Here is a 23,392-nt window from a genome sequence, read left to right as displayed (position 1 = left end):
TAGAGAGCGTGGCTAAGTAGACACCCTATCTGAAACATTTTCCTACTTTATACTTTGCTAGTTCTGTACAGTCCTGATGAACATGAAATACCAATAACACTAAACACTGAGAATAAAACACCAAGGAGACTATTGTGTTGTATTCCCTGTATCTATTCATAACACATATTTTTACGGTGTTTAAACTGAATTATCATGATTTCTGTTGATGAAGAATTTGTGTTAGTGTAGTGAACTGCTATAAAGTGTATAGAACAATTTGGGAAATGAAACAATTATTTGGAAGAAATAGAGGAATGATCATGATTTATAATAAGGAGAACTGAGTAATTAGTACATTTTATTTAACACAAACCGAAATGGAAATGATGTCACTGACTTTTTATTTAGCTTTTGTTTGTGAAAGTAGTGAGCATATTGTATGTATATATACATCCAGAAGTTCTCTATATGATCATCTGTTTGAAGAGCAACCACTAGCAACAGAACCACTGTTTTTTATCAGAGCTACTGTTTGGTTATCTGATTATAACTTTTAAGCTGTGTTAACTATCTTAACTATATAGGGTCTTTGGATTTACCTGTGTAGAGGAAGGAAACTAAAACCAGCTAAAGAGACTCCTGGTGATGCATTAATGAACTATTCTCACATGTCTTCCTTGTGCATATTTTTTCTCAACTAAATTATGAGCGATTAGTTACTTATATAATCATATGTTTTCAAAGAAATTTGTATCCTTGTAATTACTTTTCCCTTTCTATCTCTCAGGTACCACAATTCTGGAATGGAGACAGAATCTGAAGCAACCTTTATGCATAAGAAAAAACATAGGAGGTAATGCTGTTGGTAATTATTCAGGGCTAAAAATCTAAATAAAAAAGAAACAGAACTGACATATTGCTAAATGTATGATTGAGAATTATTCATCCAACATTGTGGTGTGTTTGTATTATGCTTTCAGGAAAGACATCACCAGTGACAGTCACATTAATTTCAAAACTGATTTGGTTTATTTTGAAATGTATTAAAATAGAGCATGAACCTTTTATATAACAAAATCACTTCTTTCTCCACTTATTTGAATTTTTTACACAAGTAAAACAACCATAAATGATTCATGTTTAGTAAACAAAATAATTTATGTACAGTGTAAAAACTTGTGGGCTGTTATTTTTTTCCTGTCTATAGGAAAGATGGATATAAATAAAATACTACTTTCCAGCTGTCTGTTTTTGTGCAATGCTTCTGTGCAAACATTTACATAAACTAACTAGATTTTATATGTGTAGGTTCTCAATAAAATGAGTGTTATACGTTTTATTGGAAATCTTGATTATTTGTGTAACTGAGGTCTTCATTTTGTAGAATTATATACTTTTGGTTGTTTAGCTTTTTATCTTTTATGTATTTAATATGTTGTGGAGTCTTATAAGAGCTAGAAATGCTATAACCTCTGGAGATCAGTTAATTATCATATCATTCTTGGTGCTTTATTTTGAACCTTCTATACCTAATATTTTTGATTGAAAAGTTACCTTATGGTAGTCAGAAAAGGTAATAAACTTTAGAGATGTTCTCAGTATGAGTGGTCAAAACCACTTTAAATCAAATTATTTTGTGGATTTCACAGGCAACCTTCCCCTTCATTATCAAAACAACCCTCAGCCCATCATAAATGCTTTTGTGTATGTGTATAAAATTTAGTAATCATATGACCAAGAAATACATTTAGAAGTTTTGTCTGAAACTATATGCTTATATTTACCTCAGCATGGGTTTTACTTTGCTGTTTTATAATTTGTTTTTTCACTTTTGTCTATGGCCATATTAGCTTTATTCAAAACTCGTTCTCCTAAAATATTCATGTGGTGGTTCTTCTTGTATATATTTTCTACAAGTATGTAATAAAACTACATTTAAGTTCATGTTTCCATACTATAGACATAGATCAAGATCCAAATCTCCAGAAAAGAAGAAGGGATTATCAGAAGAGCTTAAAAAACACATAGAGTAAGTTTACATCTTTACAGGATTATTAGAAGAGCTTAAACAACACATAGAGTAAGTTTACATCTTTACAGGATTATCAGAAGAGCTTAAAAAACACATAGAGTAAGTTTACATCTTCACAGGATTGTCTGAAGAACTTAAAAACACATAGGGTAAGTTTACATCTTTACATGAGTGTCAGAAGAACTTACAAAACACATAGGGTAAGTTTACATCTTTACAGGATTGTCAGAAGAACTTAGAAACACATAGGGTAAGTTTACACCTTTACAGACGATTACTTGACAAAACAAAACTATGAATGAAATGGTAGAAAAACTCTCAGTATTTCATCTATTTCAGGTTCTTTATTATCACAGTTCATTATTAATTTTGTTTTTCATATTTTATACTCTAAATCTTAAATATGCAAAGAAGTAAATAAACAACCAAGAATTCTGCTACAGAAAACCAGTTTCAGTTGTTATTTAAATATCAAACAGTTATAATATCCAACAATTAAATAGCACTAAAGTACTTACAAAAAATGTAATAACATAGAACAATAATAATAGTTGATTGTTGTGTAAACTTGTTAGAAATAACATTTAAGACTGCTCATTGATAATTAAATTATTCTAAAAAGACTGCTTGTTGATGAATTAAATTGTCCTGATAAGACTGCTCATCAATGAATTGAATTCTTCTGAAAAAAATTTTTGTTAATAATATAATTGATTGCAAAATGAATATTGATAATAATAACTTATTGGTCATTAAATTTATGTTGAAAATGTATTTCTACTGTATTCTTAGAATATAATTTTGTTACCAAGATTTCATTCAATACAAAATATTCTGCTGCAGTTGTAAAAGCATGTATACATTTTAATATACAAAAGCACAACAAACTCAGTTTTATTGAGTTTCCCTTGGCAAGTAAAAAAATTGAACTGAGATTATCATGAAACCTTTTCTTGAACACCTTTCACCCTGTCATGTAAAGTTATATACTGGCTCTAAAGAACCTTAAGTTAACGTTTAGTTGGATAACATAAGAATGGTATTTCTGTTAGAGGTACCGATTAAATGTAAAATATTTCTTGTTTTGTTTACAAAAATAGTTGTGATAGTTTTAGCTGAAAACGTCTTTAAAAAAAACAACTTTAGGACAAAAAGTTACATACCCAAGATGAATATGAAGAGAAGGATAGTATAATAGACAATAATGAGATGCATGTTTTTTACAAAATTGTATGTATGTGTGTATATATATATATATATATATATATATATATTAACTAGGAAAAAAATTTTTAATTATATCAACTTAAGTGAGCAAATTCAAACAATTTCAGAGGAGTGTGTGTGTGTGTTATGTTATAGTAAAGCCACATTGGGCTATCTGCTGAGCCCACCAAGGGGAATCGAACCCCTGATTTTAGTGTTGTAAATCCATAGACATACCGCCATACTAGCGGGGGGGGGCATGTCGGAGGAGGTAAAATGTGTTTGTGATGTCAAATATATATATATTAACAAAAATGCATATTTTTATTAATTTAAAAAGTACAGTTCTTTCAATTGGAGTTTCGAGAAGTGACTTACCACTTGGAACGTGTTTGACAAATATAATTTATACATGAAAAATCATGTGTTGCTTTGCTGTTTCTTTTTTCAGGTATTCTTTGATTGATCCTGAAAACATGACAGAAGAGGAGAAACGGAATATAAGATATACCAAGGTTGAGTAAGTGAAGGCCAAGTTTTCTACAAGTAAATTACAAAATGCACCAACTTTAAAAGGTTTAGTTTAAAAACAAGTTTTATGCCTGTGTAACACAGGATATAATTAAAAAATATGTAATTTTTCTAAAGACTTGATTCAAATTATATCCATTACCATTGTATTTAATTACAGTTGATACTTTTTAACTATTATCAATCTGCCAAGCATGTGATAAAATTAGTTGTCACACAAAACATTCCATTTTATATCATATTTATTTTTACTTCCAAGGAATAAAGCAATTTTTTAAAAGCTTCTACCTCTAGAAATATTATTTTTTTCTGTAGAGTGAAACAGCATCTTACTTGGAACCAATATTCTTAAGAGGTTAGTTTGTATGTTTGTTTGTTTTCAAATTTATGCAAAGCTACATAAGGGTTATCTGCACTAGCTGTCCCTGACTTAACTAGAGAGAAAGCAGCTAGATATCGCCACTCACTGCCAACTCTTGGGCTACTTTTTTGCCAATGAACAGTGGGATTCACCATCACATTATAATGCTCCCACTGCTGAAAGGACGAGCATGTTTGGTGTGATGGGGATTCAAACCTGCGAGTTGAGTCCCCTAACCACCTGGTCACGCCAGGCTTATTTTGCAAAAACCTTACTGGATGGTTATCTGTTCTAATTGTCCCTAATTAGAATTATATATCTAAATATATATATATATATTGATTTATATATTTGAGAAGGCAAAGAAAGTTAAAACACAAACATTAAGGGAGTCCTTGGAGTCCTCATAGCTAATACTCATTTTCTCAGTTTAGTCAATGATCAGTCAATTAATTGACTTTTAATTTTGTTAATTGTTTAATCAAATATATAATTTAACTTATAGCTTGAAATACAGGTCTGATCTCACAAGAATATTGATTCTGGTTATAATGCTGTTTCACTCTACAGACAAAACTGAGAGTTGAATTTAAAAGTCAACTGATTGATCATTCCATCTAAAGAATTTGAGTAATAGGAAAACGTTTAGATCAAAGTATATAATCATAAGTCTATCAATTATTAAAGTAATGACAATTAAGTCTCAACAGTATACAAGAACATAGCCAGGATTTTTTCATCACATAAGCCAAACATTAAAATTGAGGGAGAAAACAGTTCTGTTAGTCTTGGGACCTTTACAGTATAACTCCATTCGATTGTGCCTTTTTATAATGAATTTGTAAAAATATAGTTTTTGTTTTATACTGACACAAATCTAAAAAGTAGTCATTGATGGGGAAAGGGGTAACAAAACAGTGACATAATAATCAGTGATGTCGAGAAATCTCACTTGTAGAGAAATATATATGTAAAAACGGCGCGTTTGGGTTGAGAAAATATTTTACATAGAGCAGTGAACAACGTTTCGACATTTCTTCGGTCATCGTTGGGTTCACAAAGAAAGAGAGAGGTAACTGACCGGAAGCTGACCACGTGTTTGAAAGGGGTTGTGTAATGAGTGTCGGAATGTAGAGGGCGGGCTTAGATGTTGAATATACAATTTTATATTATTTGTTTATTTATTTATTTTTATTTTTTATTTTATTATTATTATTATTTATTATATTATATTTTAATATAGATATAAAGGTGTTCCTTTGTATTGGTTTATTTCGGGCTTAAGTTGTTGTATAAGTAAGACTTCTTTAATTTTGCATTTATGTTTGTTTCTTTATTTAGTATTTGAGTGTTTTCTATGGTTATGTTGTGTTTATTTGATTTGCAGTGTTTGAAAACGTGTGAAGGTGACTTTTTTTATGTTGTTTAAATCTGGTTTCCATTTTTCTACTTGTTTCTCCAATATAGAAGTCGTGGCAGTTATCACATTGTATTTTATAAATAATGTTAGTGTGATGTTTGTCAGTGTAGTTTTTACATAGTATAATCCTCAGTTTTGTGCCTGGTTTTTGAATAAATTTGGTATTAACTGGAATGTCATATTTTGTTACTAGTTTTTGCCAAATGTTGGTTATTTTTCTGCTGATTTCAGGAATATATGGTATGCAGCAGTAGATGGTTTCCTGATTTTTTGATTCATGAGATATATTTACTTTTGTTGGTTGGTTTTGCTTTCTGTCGAGGTGTGTGCGTATTATGTTTTCTACGGTTTGTGGAGGAATCTTATTGATGTTGATGAAGTATTGTTTTATTTTGTCTAATTCATCGTTAATTTTATCTGGTGAGCATAGTTTTATGGCTGTGTTTATTTGGTTTTTTAGTATGTTGAGCTTTTGTTTTGTTTCATGTGCTGAGTCCAAAGGAATGTATAGTCCAGTATGGGTTACTTTTCGGTGGATTTCTGTTTTAAATTGTGTATCGGTTCTTGTAATTTTGAGGTTAAGAAATGATATTTGATTGCTTCCTTCTTGTTCACATGTGAAGTTGATGTTGGGATGTATAGCGTTAATGTGATTGAAAAAATTAATGTCATTCTGAGTAAATATGAGACTTCTTCAGTGCTAGAAATCTTTCATTTAGTGAGCTTAACAGGTAATCCAGGATTAGAAAATCTGAACAAAAAAAAATTATTTAATATGAAATAAACCCATACACATTGTATAGTTGTCTCGTATGAATAAACATTGATTTCACCATGTCCAGTCTGTTTTCTCCTTAATTTAAGTTCAACAAGTAAATGTGTAGCACTGTTCTGTAATACCATATCTTTGTCGAATCTACTGTTTCGTGGACTTATTTAATATAACTTTAAAATTAATTCTGTTCAGCTAAACATACCACAGTGATGGTTTGTATGTAAAAAGAACTTTTAAGGTTCTAGAATAAGCTTTCTCAACTTTATCAACTTCTTTAAAAACTATACAATTTGAGATTGTTGTAGTTATGATTTTCCATTTATAAATATATGTACTGGAAACTACAGTTAAGGATGAAAGTAAAAAGTTTCAGTGTTATTCATCCACGTGTATTTGGTATTTTATTAATTTGTTTTGTTAAAAATTTATGAATTTATACTATGCTTGTTTTAAATTAAGCTTTCTTGAATATTTATCGATGTATATTTGTATAAATTTGAACTCTGTGGCAACTAATACCTTTATGCTTTGTTGTTTGTTTTCATTGTTCCCCAGAACTGACAGTAGATTGTTCAAAATTCGTTATTCACCTTCTACTGGTCAAGCGCACCGTCGAGTTACGCGAATACCATCAAAGTAAGTATTAGACTTAAAATGTGGATGAAATTATTTCAACACCTTTGTCATATTTTTCCTCAGTTTACTAGATATTGAAAATTGAGTAAAAATTGCATTAATTGATAAAAGAAATAACGTAAAACTTCATTGAAATTAGAATTTATCTTTTATACCCCCCTCTAAATTATATGTATTTATGTTTGTTTGAAATACAGTGAATAAACTATTCAAACAACCTACCCCTAAATAATTGCATTTCAAAGGTTACTTTGTGTTTATTTAATATACATTTTGCATGTGTGTGTGTGTGTGTGTGTGTGTGTGTGTCAGAAATAATCTTCTATTCATAAAGAAAACGTTTATGGTTTTCAGCTACATTGGGATGAAAAATGACATTAATATATTTTTTATAAAATTGTTAATTCTGAGGTTATACACACCTTTTTATATAGAAATCTATCGTCACTGTGAGTGTAGTCTGCCTTAAATTTGCATGCCACTGGCCTTTAGACAACACCTAAACTTGCAAGCTTTCTTGTGATACACATTATTTCAGCAAAAGCCCTCAGTGGATGGGTAACACAACCTTCTTGTGCACTAGCTCCCTCTGTGCTTTTGTATTCAAGATCTCCATTCTGTTCAATGGCACTGAACACACACTGTGTTTTGTTGTTTGTTTTTAAATTTATTGAAATTTACTATGTTGACAGAACTTAATTTACATCATTTTTTTGTTCAGCCTAGTTTTCTGCTACCTGTGAGAATGAGTAACGTCCTTACACAGGTTTTGTAATACTGATGGATAATGAAGGCACATTCCCTGGAAGTGGCTATTGTTTATAGGATAATAGTTTCCTTCCCTTATGCTGTCAGGTACTTCAGCTCCATTTCCTTCATCAGATGTTAATTACCCTCATTTGTGAGGTGAATGAGGAGGACAAATTTGATTGTTCCTTCACCTGTTTAGGCTTAGGGACTTCTCTCCCTTTAATTTTGCATCCCCTTCCAAGATTCTCCTGTTTGGGATTCCTCTTGTCTTGGGAGGGGGTGGGCAGACTTTTGGGGTCAGTGTTGCCCTCCACTACCCAGTAATCTTGTCTTTCCCATATCCTTTTTACTTCTTCTCTCTATACCTTATGTCCGATGTGCTCCACCATGTTCCAGAGCATTTTGTGGGTAATTTTCTTTCCCATTGCTTCTCCACTGTAGCCAGATCCCTGTACCTTTCTTGCTCATTTGTCTCCTTCTTACTGGAGATTATGATTTTAGTTACTCTCTTATTTTAAGTTTGACCAACTTTTTCCATTCTTTAAGTCTTTTGCCTCACCCCTGACATCTGGAGATATTCCTGATTTGGTTGAATCATGGGCTGAGGCTTCCCATCATCAATCCTCACTTCCATATGTTGTTTTCTGCTTTGTTTCCAACCCTACTCTCCACCATAGTACCTCTTCTTCATCATTAGTTCCCTGTGTTTTTTTTTTTTTATTCTCAACTTCCTCTTATACTTGGCATCAGTCCCACTGAACTCATTGGTCACATTTCCATTATTCTGGGTCCTGTGGGTGTCTCACTGTCATGTTTTGAACTCCTCTTGGCACACTTTTTTTCATTCATTTAGGGATTTTTCTACATTGTACCTTTTGAACTTTTTCTTCTCTTCACTTAACCTTCTCAATTTAGCCCTCTTTTGTTTCCTTTTTTACTTCCGTTCCCATTTATGTCCAATATCCCTTCAAAGATGTGTTTATCATCACTTCTACCAGTTTTGCACTTTAATCAATAATCTTATTCATCGAGAGAGTATTTTTCAGCTCATTATCAGCTGGGATTAACCTTTTTCCATCTGTATCTGTGCATTGGACCAGCTGTCATTAAAATGTGTCTGTCCTACTCATTCTGGGTGTGAGGTTGTGTTTGGTGACCATGGCTTCATGGAAGCTGGTTATATTTTGTAATCATATGCATATGCACCTTCTCCTTTGATCCTTGCATGACCAGTACATCACCTCACAGAATTCTTTGAATTCTTCAGTGGTTCTCCTGTCTCTTCTTCCATTCTAATATTTGTGTGGGTGGCTGTACTGAACTCCTGTCTCCATTGATTTTTCTGTTATTTCTATCTGGTGTAGACCTACAACTTTTCACTATGCATACCGTTTTTGTTGAGGATCATCCCTGGTTGTTTATTTTACATCCAACATATGAACCTAAAATGCATCCTTTTTCCATATCCACATGCTTGAACTTATGGTACATTGTTGGCCATGATACTATTACTACCACTCCTAGTTTATCATTTATTTATTTTTCATTTGAACAACTCCTTGGTTTATCCTAAATTCTTAACCATGGGGTTATATGATCCAGTATCTCTTGCTTTCAACCTTTGATTTATGGATTGGTTTCCTTGCCTGCCATGTACAAGGATTATGATTAGGTTGTGGATTGCCTCTCTTATTCAGACCATGTTCTGCCCACAGTATATATCTTTTCCCCTATTTCCATTAGGAGATCTCTTTTGAAGACTCTGTTCCTTGTTCTCTCACCAGTCCTTTAATTTTTATGCTTCTTCTATTCTTATCTGTTTTCCAGCCTTCTGGTGTGATCTTTTACTTGTCATAATACTCACCCACTTTTCTAGTTCTTACCTTGAGTTCTAGCCTTGCCTTGAGGCATCTCTTGCAGTTTCTGCTTGGTGCTACCCTTTGGCAAGTGTAACCTTGGTTCTCTGTCATATTCTTAACCCAAATCTATCTTTCCCTGCCAATTATACTTTTTAATACTTATACATCTGCCAACTTTACCATTTCATCATTCTTTCCCTTTCTGTTCATCATTGTACCTACCCATATTGGAGGAGTGGTTTTTAAAATTAGTCCATTTGTCACCACTTTGCTCCTAATCATTCAGTTCGATATCTCACTTTCCTTTACCAGGCTTTTCTATAGGATTCTGCTGTCTTCACTTTTGCCATTTCTTGGGGGGCTTTGTATTCATAAATTTGCCTGCTCAGTACTGCAAGGTGTTTCTTTCCCTGTTCTCATCATCTTGTGCAGCTTCCTTATCCATGCACACACTTGCCCTATTCCCATGCCTAACTGGGACTTCACTGTTATCCTGTATGCTCTTTCCATTGACATAACTGGCAACTTATACTGCCTTTTCTTTGGACTTTTTTTTTTTTTTTTACTTGTGATCAAAGCCATTCACCTCTTTTGACTCACAGCTTATCCTTTTACCCTTTTCACTATCCTGTTATTCTTATTTTTTCTGTTTGGTTCTTCCTCTCTCGGTTTTCAGCCACACAGTGAGGAGACCTCTACCTCTTTCCTTTCTCATGTCCTTCTATTTCATTCTTTATTTGTTAGGACTTCAATAGATTTTTATTTCCTGATAAGAGATACTTTGCAAAGAATACTTCAGGTTAGTCAACATGATTTAATCAGGACCATTGCTCTTTTTTATTTACGTTAATGACAAAGATGAAGGAATGGTCAATAAATTACATTTGCTGATGATATAAAAGTCTTAGGTGTTGCTGGCTGTGAAGAGGATGATGCTGCTACTTTATAAAAGGATTTGATCATTTAGTGAGTTGGGCAACTAAATTGAAGATGGGTTTTAATTATGATAAATGTGAGATATTTCAAAAGTATTATTATACTTTAAATTTATAAATATAATTTGGATTGGAATAACATTAACAGTGTCATGAAATAAAGGATCTTGGTGTAATAGTTGATCAGTCTTTTAATCCATCCAAGCAGTGTACTGTTGATAGTAGTAGGGGTAATAGGATTTTAGGTTGTATTTACATAAATATTGAATACAAATCTGTAGATGTTATAATTTCATTGTGTAGGTCACTGGTTAGACCACATTTGGAGTAATTGGCTCCTTACCTTAGGAAAGACATTGAATTGTTGGAAAGGGTTCTGAAGAGGGTGAGTAAAATGGTACCTGGGATGGAGGGGTTGTCATATGAGGAGAGATTAATATTCTTAAAATTGTTTTCTGTTGAAAAAGAAGAGCTAGAGAAATCTGATTGAAGAATTTAAGATTGTAAAGGGAATTGGTAATATTGATATATTAACATTTTTCATACTCACAGCAAGAATTAAAGAACTAGAATACAAATATAGATTTAGGCAAGGTAGAAGCTTTCCTCAGCTAGAACAATTTTATTTTTCAAATAGAGATGTTACCTATAGAATTCATTACCTTCAGATGTTGGGGAGGCAATAAATTTGAGTGAGTTTATGAGAAAGCTTGATAGATATTTGAGTGATAAGGGCTGGGTGTTCTTGCTGTGCAGTATTCAGTAAACGACCTTTCTGGTAGGTGTCCTATGGGGATTCATACATTTTCTTTGGGTCTCCCCACCACAAATTCATCCCCTCTTTTTCATTGAGTGGAACAAGGGAGACCCATAACACTTAATATTTTTTAATTACTGGAATGGTGAGCCATGCAGAACCCTCACTAATTGAGACCTAGGTGCCAACAAGTGTGAAATGGTGACACTGTCAGTTTAGCACAGGTAACCCATTTTATAATGATACTCGTAGCATGCCAGTATCTCCCATCCTACTGCCACGTGTTGTTGGTTCCCTGGTGGTCTGATGTTGCATTGGCATAAGATCGACCAACATAATCCCTCACACATGTGGTTGATAGGGATCCTTTTCCTACTTTGGTCTGAATAAAAAAATTCTTAATGCTGCCTAATTTTTTTTTTTAACTGAAGTTGATCTGCCAAATACCTGCAATTATCTCCTGTTCAGTTGATTGGAGGTGAATATTTCTTCTTGCAGCAGATGACTTCTTTTGGACCAATGCACACACTACCATTATATAATCAATGACATGCATTCTCTGCACTTCTTTTGCAACTGGTATCAGTCCAGGAGTCTGATGGTTAAGTTGTTAACAACATGCACTAATACTTTCTGTTCCCACCCCAACAAATGTTGGTCTAAAAGTCTGATGGTGGAGTTTAGATGAGCACTCTGTATGGTCTGAATGCACTCCAACCAAATTACACATATTAGTTCTTCAATCTTTTTCTGTGCAACTCCTCAGATGGCCATGTTCTTATTGAACCCATACTTACAATACATGGAGCTTGTTTGCCTCTTTCTTCTTTCCAATCTGGGTGAAGAGTATACCCTGGAAGGATGAGATGTGTTCTCCCATGAATATGTCCCAATGGAGCTCCTGCCATTGTGTGTTACACAACATGAATGTTCTTTGAGCACTTTCTGAAGGAAGCTGATCTAGGTAAGCACCAGTGATTTCACCAGTTTTAATGTGGGATTCTAGCTTTCTGTGTGTAGAGGTGTGTACCCCATTTTAATTAACATTTTCCTTGTCTGAAAATGTATTTCTGATAGATACTTACCTGCTGACACACTACCCACCTTTTCCTTGCACTTCCAATGCATCTTAATATTCCTTTCCTCATCATAGAATGAAGAAGTCACAAGTGCAAAAGCACTGAGGGAGGTAGTGTGCAGGGAAGATGTGTCACTCTCCTATGGGTGGAGGACATTTCTTGGATAATAAAGTCATTATGCAGTTGTGCAAATCAGAAGAATTCTCATACATTTAGTTAGGGGGTGGGTATCCATCAGAAATACATTTTCAGGAAAGAAATTAACTTTGTAAGTTTGAAAATTATTTTAATGTGATGTTTAAATGTGTTCTTAGGACAAGACAGGGTTGAAAGAGTTCTTAATACTTTGATCATGTGAAAATCTTAAAGGCAATTCCCAATGTAAATGTTTTGCATCAATACCACAAAAGAGCTTGTATCTGTTTGTCTGTCCATAATGAACATTTTCCCAACTTCCTGACTTTCAACTTTTAATGTTTATTAAGGTATTAAGGATGCCCCAGGGGGATTTCAAAACCTCTTTTCTGTTTCTTTTTTTCCCCCTGCTTCTGCAATCAAATGACGCACGCATTCTGGCTCTGTAAGGCCAATGAAACAAATGCACATCTGACATGGGTACCTTTGATAATTCATTGTTAAACTTTTAAACGGTGTAATATATGATAGTTCTGTACATTATCCAATAACAGAGTTTCATGAAATATATTTAAATAATTCTTTGAATCCAATAAACTTCTAGGAATTCTTCAGAGCAAACAAAAAACAAAACATCAGTTGGGGATGATGACAGTCCACCACCTCCTTATACAGAAAATAGTTCTATGCCTCAAGGAGCTTCTCAACCATCTTTATATACAAGTGCTTCTTATGCCATAACAACTCAACTAGGTGATAATATTGTATCTAGCAACAACAGTAAAGCCATCACAAATTCCAAGCCTTCTAGTGGAATGCAAAGGTATTAGCAAATATTTTTTATTCGTGTTTTAGCCCCCCACTAGCTCAGCAATGAGCCTACAGGTTTATGATGTTAAAAATCAGTTTTCAATATCCTTAGTCAGCAAAGCATAGACAGCTCATTGTGTAACTTTGTGTTTAAAAGGAAAAATGTGTATGTGTTTTTCTTGAAGCAAAACCACATTGGGCTATCTTCTGTGTCCACCAAAGGGAATTGAACCCCTGATTTTAGTGTTCTAAATCCATAGACTTACTTCTGTCCAACAGGAGACTAAAAGGAAGTAAATGAAAATAAGTTTTAGTTTTATACAAGCTATTTGATAACTATTTAAACTTTTACGTTGAAAATGCAGCATAGATTTAAGAGAGTAATAAATGTGTTGAGTGTTAACAAAAACGTTATTTATGTTTTATACAAATTTGGATTTCAATAACTGTTTTGAACTTGTATGTTTAAAACACAATATAGGTATAACAAAGAATAATAAATCTGTTGAATAACGTCTCTTTTCTCACCATATGTTTTAATATTTATATTGACACTGTAGGGTCAGTCTATCTCTCCCAGTACCAGGAATAACAAGTGCTTCTTTGGTTCACAATGGAGGAGGATTTGTACAAGCTCGGATGATTCCACCTAAAATTAATCATTCCTTTGAACAAAACCCGGTAAGAAGCTTTTTATTATAATTTTAATTTTTATTCCTCATAATTTGTTTTTCTACAGTGATGTAGTGTTAAATAAAGAATTTCTAGAACATGTTAATTGTGCAAGGTGCAATTCATTCAAAACAGTAACAAGTGTGGTAGACCAGAAAAAAAATAAATTCAGGTAAGCCATGCCCACACATTTTGACCCCATTACACCTCTGTATCTGTATAGAGAGATAGAGATGGTAAAGCCCATACATTTTTATGATGTAATGCTACATGTGAAAGATGTTACAACAGTTTTGTAATATCAGTTCTCCTTTTTATTATATATCTTACATCTCCCATTATTTAGATAAATATATGTATGATTTTTTTTTTTTTTTCCTTATGTTACTTGGTTGGTGACAATAAAGGTAACACACACAATATTTGTTTTAGAGCAGTCACACTAGTGTGACTCCACTGGATCCCATGTTTCCTTAATAGCTTCAGAACTGTCAGTGATTTTTGAAAAAAAACAACAAAAAAAACAGTATATCTTCAATACAATGAAACCGTTATTAAAAGTAAAATTTTAGTTACAAAACTAGTAAAAGTTCAAATGGATGCATATTTTAAAATTAACATAATGTTCAGGGACAACAAGGGACCTATTTATCCATCTCAGCTGTCTCTTCCTCTAAAGTAAACTAAAACTGTTAAATAAATAAAATTAACTTAAATTCCAGTTGGTTCCTGCTAAACAGCTAGTAGTTCAGTGGTGGTGTCACTGTAGTAGTTGCTTACTCTGTGAGCTCGAAATCACAGTTATTTCTTCTGTCAAGAGAACTCCAACATAAGTGACTTAAAATGGAAGTTAGTTAATTTAAACCAACATTGCTATTAATTTTTCTCTGTGTGTGTGTGTGTCTATATATATATGTATGTATAATCAAAGAAGTGAAAAATAATTTCTCATTGTTTTGTTTGTTGGTTGTTGTTATATTTAACATGAAAATTTATTATAGTTGAATTTTTCAGAATATAAGAAGTCCTTTTCAATTAAAATCCGTAGTTAAAATTGTCTTAGTTTAAACTTGTTCTGTGTTTCAACACATATCTTGAATGGTTTTTACTTCATATTAGTATTAGCTTTTTACATTCCTTCTGTTTTAGTATAAAGTTTTAAAATAACTAATTATGAAACAGGGAGAACAAGAGCTTTCAATGATGGTTTTCATTGAATTTTTAACAGGATTCAGACAAAAAAAACAATGGAAGTATATTACAAACAGACTATAATAGCAGTTTATCAAAGTTACAAAACCTAAGGTAAGATGTTTTATAGGAAACTGGTTTTGCATTTTTATACTTAGAATTTTAAATTAATCTTAAATGAAATTTGCACATAAAAAACAATGGAATTATATTAAAAACTGACTATAATAGCAGTCTGTCAAAGTTACAAAGCCTAAATAAAGATGTTTTTTATAGAAAACAATTTTTCATTTTTATAATTATATGTTCAAGAAATCATACATTCTGAAAATTCATGTGTAATTTTGACATAAGATTGCAAGAAAATAAAAAACATTGTTTGTTTTGAGAAAACTAAAACTATTTAGAAACAGAATTAAGTGTAGATTATATTTCCACTTGTATAAATGTTGAAACTTTAGTTTTACAGAGCCAACTAAGAAGGACTTATTACCAAATCAGTGTATAAACTTCTTTCATAGTGAATTAAATAGTCCTCTTAGTGTTAATAAAACAACTGACTTTATTGGTAAATTCATATTGAAACACCCCCCACCCTAAACAAATATGTATCAGATACTATATGGTTGGTATTCAGGAACATGGTTTTATAACATTTATGTTCAAAACTATCCACAAAAAGTTCAGGAAGTGAATTGCAGAAATTAATTTTTAACTTGACAGCCAAAGGGAAAAAAACAAAACACCTAAATTTAAATTAACAAATAAACAAACTTGTCATGCACAACTGTTTTGTAATTTGTCTGTTCATAGACTGGTCAGCTTCCTTGTTTATTACAGGTTGATTATACTGGCTCAGGGATGGCCAAACTTGCTTAAAGTAAGAGCCACATATGATAAACTTCAGATGTTTGAGAGCCACAAGACAGGAACAAATATTACACACGTTTTATTGTTACATGTATGTTTTGCAACATAAATTTTATATAAATATTAATAAATGCCTGTATGTAGAGTTTTTAAACTGTTAATTTGTATTAGTTTCAATAATCACAAAGTACACACACACACACACACACACACACACACACACACACACATACATACATATATATATACATATACCAAATGTTTTCAAAATCCTGGCTGATTATTGTTTTAACTATATCGAGCATATTTAATATGATAAGGAACTTTGAAAACATCTAAGAAAAATATGGAAATTTACATTTCATTAACATTAAATAAAACTTTCAAGAATAAAAATAAAAGAGGTAAAAACGGATATTTTTAATTATATTTATTTGTCTTAGTAAATATCTGGTGAAAGCATGGAGTAAAATATGTAAAACAATGAAATTAGAGATATTTTAATCAGATACCACCTTACAAAAATTTTAATCTTATCATAATATTTTTCTGATACAAACAGACATTGATACAATTATCAGGCTATTTACTGCTAGTAGAGGTCTTGTGAGTTTCCATCTGGGTTGTTGAAATTCTACCTGATATGTTGTCAAAGCTGTATGAATTACTCTGTCAGGTATTGATTTGTAAAGATTGCACAATGCTTCAAAGTTACAAACTTCATTACAGAGTACAGTGATTCACAGCAGATGTTGTGCTGAAGAGTGAGATGAGCCACACACTGGCATTCTTCACTTCAGGATATTTTATTTCTGGAACTTGCTTACAGAACTCAATTGTAGAATGAGATATATAGGTCATCTTTAGATCCAGGCCCTCTCTGTAAATCTATTAGTTCCATTTCCACAGCAGGTGATTCTGTAACAAGAGGTGCGATAATTGGACAACCATCATTGATAACATCAACCATGAATGGATTTACAAGAAAGGCGAAGCAGGGCTTCAGCTTCTGCAAGTCCCTAAACCTGTCTAGGAAATTAAAAGCAGTACTTGTAATTTAGCTTTGTATTCTTCCAGATTATGGTCTTTTATTTCAATATCAGGTAATGTATTTACTCTCCTTTTGAGATTGGGAAAGTAACTGAAGTTTCTTGACAATATGTCTCTTTCTAAAAGTCTTATTTTGTTCTGAAAGTTGAAAATTGTCTGAGTAAGATCAGAAACAATCCTATCCTTCTCCTGGAGTGCCAAGCTGAGAGTTTTTGAAGATGATTCATTATATCAGTGAGAAACATTACATCTTGCATCCATTCATCATTTCCCAGTTGAGAATAGAATCTTTTCTTTTCTTCAAGAAAAATAATAACAGGCTTTAACAGATCCACAAACCTATTTAAGACATTGCTGGTTGACAGTCTCCTCACAATGCAGTAGAAAGAGATGTCACTGGGTTTATCTTCAAGCTCTAGTTCTTCAATAAAATTTTTTAACCGTCAGTTGGTCTCCCTATTTAAGCATATGAAATTGGCAATTTCAAGAACAAATTCCATAACATCTTCATACTTGAAGTATCTGGCTGCCAGGTGTTCACAATGAACAATACAATGAACAGGGAGAAACTCTGGAAAGCTGGGATAACTTTTCATAAGTGCAATTAATCCTGCATTTTTCCCCACCATTGCAGGTGCTCCATCTGTTGCAACACTAACGAGTTTATCCAGTGGAATATTAGCATTTGTTAAAGCTCTTTTGAGTGCATTTTTAATGTCAACACCACAAGTTGTCCAATATCTCTTATTTCACAGTTACACCAGAGGAAACATAACGAACAAATACTGCCAGTTGTGGGTTGTCTTGTATGTCTGTAGATTTGTCAAGAGCTAAGCTGAATGCAAGGGAATTCTTAAATCATTTTGCATTTTGCCTGCAACATCAGCACTGATCTGGGAGGTATGTCTCTCTGAAGTGTGATGTGAAGCTGGTGTTTGTGCTATTAGCTATATCCTTCTTGACAAATTCACCATCAGAATATGGGCATTTAGCACGAGCAATATTCCATGATATAACAAAACTAGCTACAGTCATTGTATAAGCTTCTTTATTGAATGTTGTCAACAGTGTCTGCTGGCTATTTAGTGATGATTTTAACACAGTTTACTTGTTTTCCATAATTCTGATTCAGGTGGATAATCAGACAAAAAGGTTTTGTGATTTGTTTTGTAGTGGTGTTTCAAGTTACTGGCTTTTTAATGACTGAGTAACACATTGCAGATAAGACACAAAGGTTTACCTCCTTTAACGGTGAATGCAAAATTTTCTTCCCACTTTGGCTTAACATTTCTGTTTTCATCTTCATACTTTTGCTTTTTATAATTTGATGGTGCCATCTTCCTTCACAAAATTTTCACAGACACTTCTAAAAAATTAAAGTGAAAAGAAACAATAAACTCCAACATGCACAACGCATCCAAACTCTACAGCACCAAGTATCACACTAATACTGCTACTCTCACTGCCCGCAACACAGCCACACATGCCACAATCACGGGATCGCAAGCCACTCTCACTAAAACTAACACTGTCGGCACCAGGCTTGTATGATTACTGATTCTCCAGCACGGTTTCTCTGTGATCCTTGCTTGTACAATTACGGATTCTCCAGCACGGTTCCTCTGTGATCCTTGCTTGTACGATCACGGATTCTCCAGCACGGTTCCTCTGTGATCCTTGCTCGTACGATTACGGATTCTCCAGCACGGTTCCTCTGTGATCCTTGCTCGTACGATTACGGATTCTCCAGCACGGTTCCTCTGTGATCCTTGCTCGTACGATTACGGATTCTCCAGCACGGTTCCTCTGTGATCCTTTACGATTACGGATTCTCCAGCACGGTTCCTCTGTGATCCTCGATTCACGGATTCTCCAGCACGGTTCCTCTGTGCACGGATTCTCCAGCACGGTTCCTCTGTGATCCTTGCTCGTACGATTCACGGATTCTCCAGCACGGTTCCTCTGTGATCCTTGCTCGTACGATTACGGATTCTCCAGCACGGTTCCTCTGTGATCCTTGCTCGTACGATCACGGATTCTCCAGCACGGTTCCTCTGTGATCCTTGCTCGTACGATTACGGATTCTCCAGCACGGTTCCTCTGTGATCCTTGCTCGTACGATTACTGATTTATTCTCCAGCACGGTTCCTCTGTGATCCTTGCTCGTACGATTACTGATTTATTCTCCAGCACGGTTCCTCTGTGATCCTAGCTTGTATGATTACTGATTTATTCTCCAGCACGGTTCCTCTGTGATCCTAGCTTGTATGATTACTGATTGATTCTCCAGCACGGTTCCTCTGTGATCCTTGCTTGTACGATCACTTATGGATTCTCCAGCACGGTTCCTCTATGATCCTTGCTCGCACGATCACTGATTGATTCTCCAGTTCCTCTGTGATCCCTCTGATCACTGATTGATTCTACAGCACGGTTCCTCTGTGATCCTTGCTCGTACGATCACTGATTGATTCTACAGCACGGTTCCTCTGTGACATTTTAATCCAGTGGACTTTCACTTTATACCCGGTAAATAATTATAAAGTTTGAAAATTTTTTATTTACCTTTTATTTTAGTTGTGATGCAAAAAGGAGCTCAACCAACATATTTTCACGAGCCACACATTATATGTTAAAGAGCTGCACGTGGCTCTTGAGTCGAGGTTTGACCACCTCTGTGTAAGTGGCTAATGGGGTTGAAAGGAGTGTTTTTATACGCATCGCTTGTGCAGGGCAAAAACAGTTAATTCTAATTTACTGTATAAGATTCAGACTAAAAGTTAAAAGTGCATGGTATAACAATCCAACACTGCATATATAACCAACTATTTCAAATAACTCATTCCAAATTTACATGTATTTGAGCCACCCATTGAGATGGGCTTGTCTCCATCACCAGACACAGAAGCAAAATGTTATGGGTTCCTAGCCATTGGTATATACAAGTTTGATTGGGTAAAATGATTTGTTTTAACTAATCAATAAGAGCATCATATTATATACAGAACATTTAGAAACAGTTACATGAATAAAGATATATCATGAATTATAATTATGCACAGGTGAAGTTTATTTCTATTTTAGGTGTGTAAATCTTCCCTTCCTTGTCTTGGAAAAATACTTGCAACAAATTTTAAAACTAAATATTAGTGCAGGCTAAATTAGAAAATTAACTATAGGTTACAAATTACTGTACTCATTGGATGGCATGACATCTACACAAAGACATAAAAGAAACACACAGAAACTCCAGTAAAAATAAAATAAAATCCTAGTTGAACTAGCACTCATTAACATTAATACTGATAGACATGGGCCCGGCATGGCCAGGTGGTTAAGGCACTCAACTCGTAATCCGAGGGTCGCGGGTTTCAATCCCTGTCACACTAAACATGCTCGCCCTTTCAGCTGTGGGGGCATTGTAATGTGATGGTAAATCCCACTATTTGTTGTTAAAAGAGTAGCCAAAGAGTTGGCAGTGGGTGGTAATGACTAGCTTCCTTCCCTGTAGTCTTACACTGCTAAACTAGGGAAGGCTAGTGTAGATAGCCCTTGTGTAGCTTTGCGCAAAATTCAAAACAAACCAAAACCAACAGACATCAAAATCAAATGAAACTGTACATCTATAAATAAATTACCACCTAAATAAATTAAGACACAACAAACAGAAAATCAGTGAAAGTCATGATCTTATTAAAACTCAAAATAATTAAAAGATTAGCACAAAACTATCATGAAGTAAACAAAATCTAGAGGTACCTGTATTTTAAACAGAATCATGAAACAAAACTCAATGCAAAATGAAATACATTAAAAATTGAAAGAGTGCTGACAGGTTATATGTAATATATCAAAATAATAATAATGTGCAACAGAAATCAAAAGCACCAAATAAATGTAAAAATCATTTGTAAAATCAACAAAACTAGTAATAATAAATAAAATGCAAAACAAACAAATTGACAAAAAGTTTAAATATACTAAGTTTAAAATGTATGGCAAACATATGAGTATTTCACAATTCTTTATTATCCTTAAACATTGTACTCTTTTATACATTTATCTATGTAATTAAATATGCACAAAGTGTTTTAAATATGTAACACTGTGACATAGTGTACCATTTAGCAGCTAATCTGGTATTCATGGCACTCATTAAAACTTTCCATGGGCACATAAAAAATACCAAGCTCCTTGTTTAAGAGTTGGAGTTACTCTAACTTGAATGATATTATGGAAATAAATTATCACCCACAGAAATAACCATAACTGTCCCATCCAGCTCACATTTTCTGTCATCATCTGCCTAAAACATGCATATACACACAAGAGACACAAGTAAAATTACTTTTGCTGTCATAATATAGAATCAGTGTAAATTGTCATGTTTATCCCAGTAATCTAGGGGTTATAAAAAAAAAAAAAAAAAAAACTGTTGCATAAGATAAACACACACACACACACACACACACACACACAAAAAGTGGGCACAAAATTTAGTAAAATAATGTACATTTTGCTTCATTTATACAGTTGACTCATCATACTATATTATATCCAACTTTTTCTAATTGCATCTTGGGAAGACTAGTATGTATTAGAACCAGACTTTCCAATGCAGTCAGCAATACAACATAAAGTTGTGTTAGCTTATGCTCTCTGTCAGGAACTTGATAAAATTTTTTATAACAGGCAACTACCAACATTTGCCACAAAATCTGAGTGCTAGAAATGAAAAGATTGCAAAATTCCTTTCAGCTTTTTTGTCAGAATTTCTTATATCTAATAACAGCTGAATCCCTTTGTAACTTATCCTAGGATTTGCATCTAACAACATAAACTGTCCTAGCTTGTATCTAATGGGCTTTACACAGTCTGCTCTACATAAACTCTGCTACAACTCACTAGATAGACTTGAATAATTATCACCAGATATTTTACCACCATCTCAGTACTAAATAACACTCAATAGTTTAAAAAGTGATAGTCACTACACCCTTTCAGTTGCCAATTTTTCAACCAGTGAGCTCTTCTAATTGTAAAATATTTAAATTACCATAGTATTACATACTAGATATACCTCCTTTTGTGAAATACCATTTGATAAATCAGACATGCCAATTCCTTTTGGTCAAGTGACAGTCTATATAACCAAATAGCAATCACACAATTTATACATTGTACCATAAAAACTGCTTGATAGCTTGGAAAGCAAGGAATGAAACATCTTTTTATCATTGATTTTCCAAACAATTATAGTTCCAGTTGCTGGTTAAGCTCAGTTATGAAGTTGTCATCTCAACCAAATACTGGAGCAAACTAACTGTTCCATCATGAGCATTTCTTCATTTGACCCCTCAGCAACAACTGGATTTGTACTGTCATCTTGGATGAAATCATATTACATTAATAGTTTTATCATCAATGTCAGCTTACTCGTTGACCTCCATCTCCTAAATAAGAGGTTCCTCAATGATGTGTAGTTTCAGCTTGTCTGTGGATTGGATGTGCACACATCTGTCAAATGATCACTGTTACTTATAAATGAAACTGATTAAGCTGTCAACAGACAAGATATGGAGCAGTCTAACTAAAATTAAGTTATTTCTGCATTTCAAGTGCTAACCACAACTTAAACTTTTGTTTTGTTGTTGTACTGTCACAGCATTTCTTATGACACACTTCCACTTTATCCCTATTCACTGTACATGTTTTCATGCATCAGCTACTACACAAAAAGACCATTCCACCTTTTTGTGTGGACACTATAGTAGCTCTGCTGTTGGTGGAGGGCTGTACATCAGAGTCACCATTTAGGGAAGGGTGAAGTTAATGACTATTTCATTCATTACAACTGTATCAATTTTAAATCTCTGAAAATATAAATACATTTTCCATAACATTTAAATCTAATAAACTCTCTCTTGCTTGTTTATATAAAGTTATACACAAAGCCACATTGAGCTATCTGTGCTCTGCTCACCAGGGTATCGAAACCATTGTAAGTCGAGGGGGGCATATCTCATGCACCTTGGGTGATAGCTTAGAGATCTGTTTATGAATTATAATTTAATCAAGAAATTATTACATCACTAAACTTCAGGCGTAGATTATGTATTTTGTGTTTTTCATGATCTCATTTGATTTATTATTCCATAGAAATGTTATTACTGTAATAACACCTAAGTTTTTCTCATGCACAGAACACACAATGGAAACATGCTTATTAATGGACACATAAACTCCACACCAGTAACTCCTTCCCCACGAGTCACTTTTCAGACACCGTTGCAGTCTGTTGTTGGTAAGGTGAGTCACATCTCAGTAAATAGTAAAGTAAC

At 33.5% G+C, this 23,392-nt stretch overlaps 1 protein-coding gene across 9 annotated transcripts in view; it reads left to right on the top strand.

The window, feature by feature from the left end:
* Nucleotides 1-23,392, top strand: part of LOC143231934 (band 4.1-like protein 4) — a 141,076-nt gene that overhangs the window by 113,878 nt on the left and 3,806 nt on the right. For 7 of the 9 annotated variants that reach the window (XM_076466803.1, XM_076466802.1, XM_076466801.1 and 4 more), the window contains 8 exons: nucleotides 770-835; nucleotides 1,943-2,011; nucleotides 3,672-3,740; nucleotides 6,863-6,943; nucleotides 13,063-13,281; nucleotides 13,829-13,949; nucleotides 15,169-15,245; nucleotides 23,255-23,360. In XM_076466803.1, coding sequence (XP_076322918.1) covers nucleotides 770-835; nucleotides 1,943-2,011; nucleotides 3,672-3,740; nucleotides 6,863-6,943; nucleotides 13,063-13,281; nucleotides 13,829-13,949; nucleotides 15,169-15,245; nucleotides 23,255-23,360 — 808 coding nt within the window. The remainder of the gene's footprint in view (nucleotides 1-769; nucleotides 836-1,942; nucleotides 2,012-3,671; nucleotides 3,741-6,862; nucleotides 6,944-13,062; nucleotides 13,282-13,828; nucleotides 13,950-15,168; nucleotides 15,246-23,254; nucleotides 23,361-23,392) is intronic. The other 2 variants (XM_076466804.1, XM_076466805.1) reach the window with 2 other exon arrangements.

The sequence above is a fragment of the Tachypleus tridentatus genome, chromosome 11, assembly GCF_004210375.1.
Source record: "Tachypleus tridentatus isolate NWPU-2018 chromosome 11, ASM421037v1, whole genome shotgun sequence".
Taxonomy (NCBI): domain Eukaryota; kingdom Metazoa; phylum Arthropoda; class Merostomata; order Xiphosura; family Limulidae; genus Tachypleus; species Tachypleus tridentatus.
This window is presented reverse-complemented; position numbering and strand designations above follow the sequence as displayed.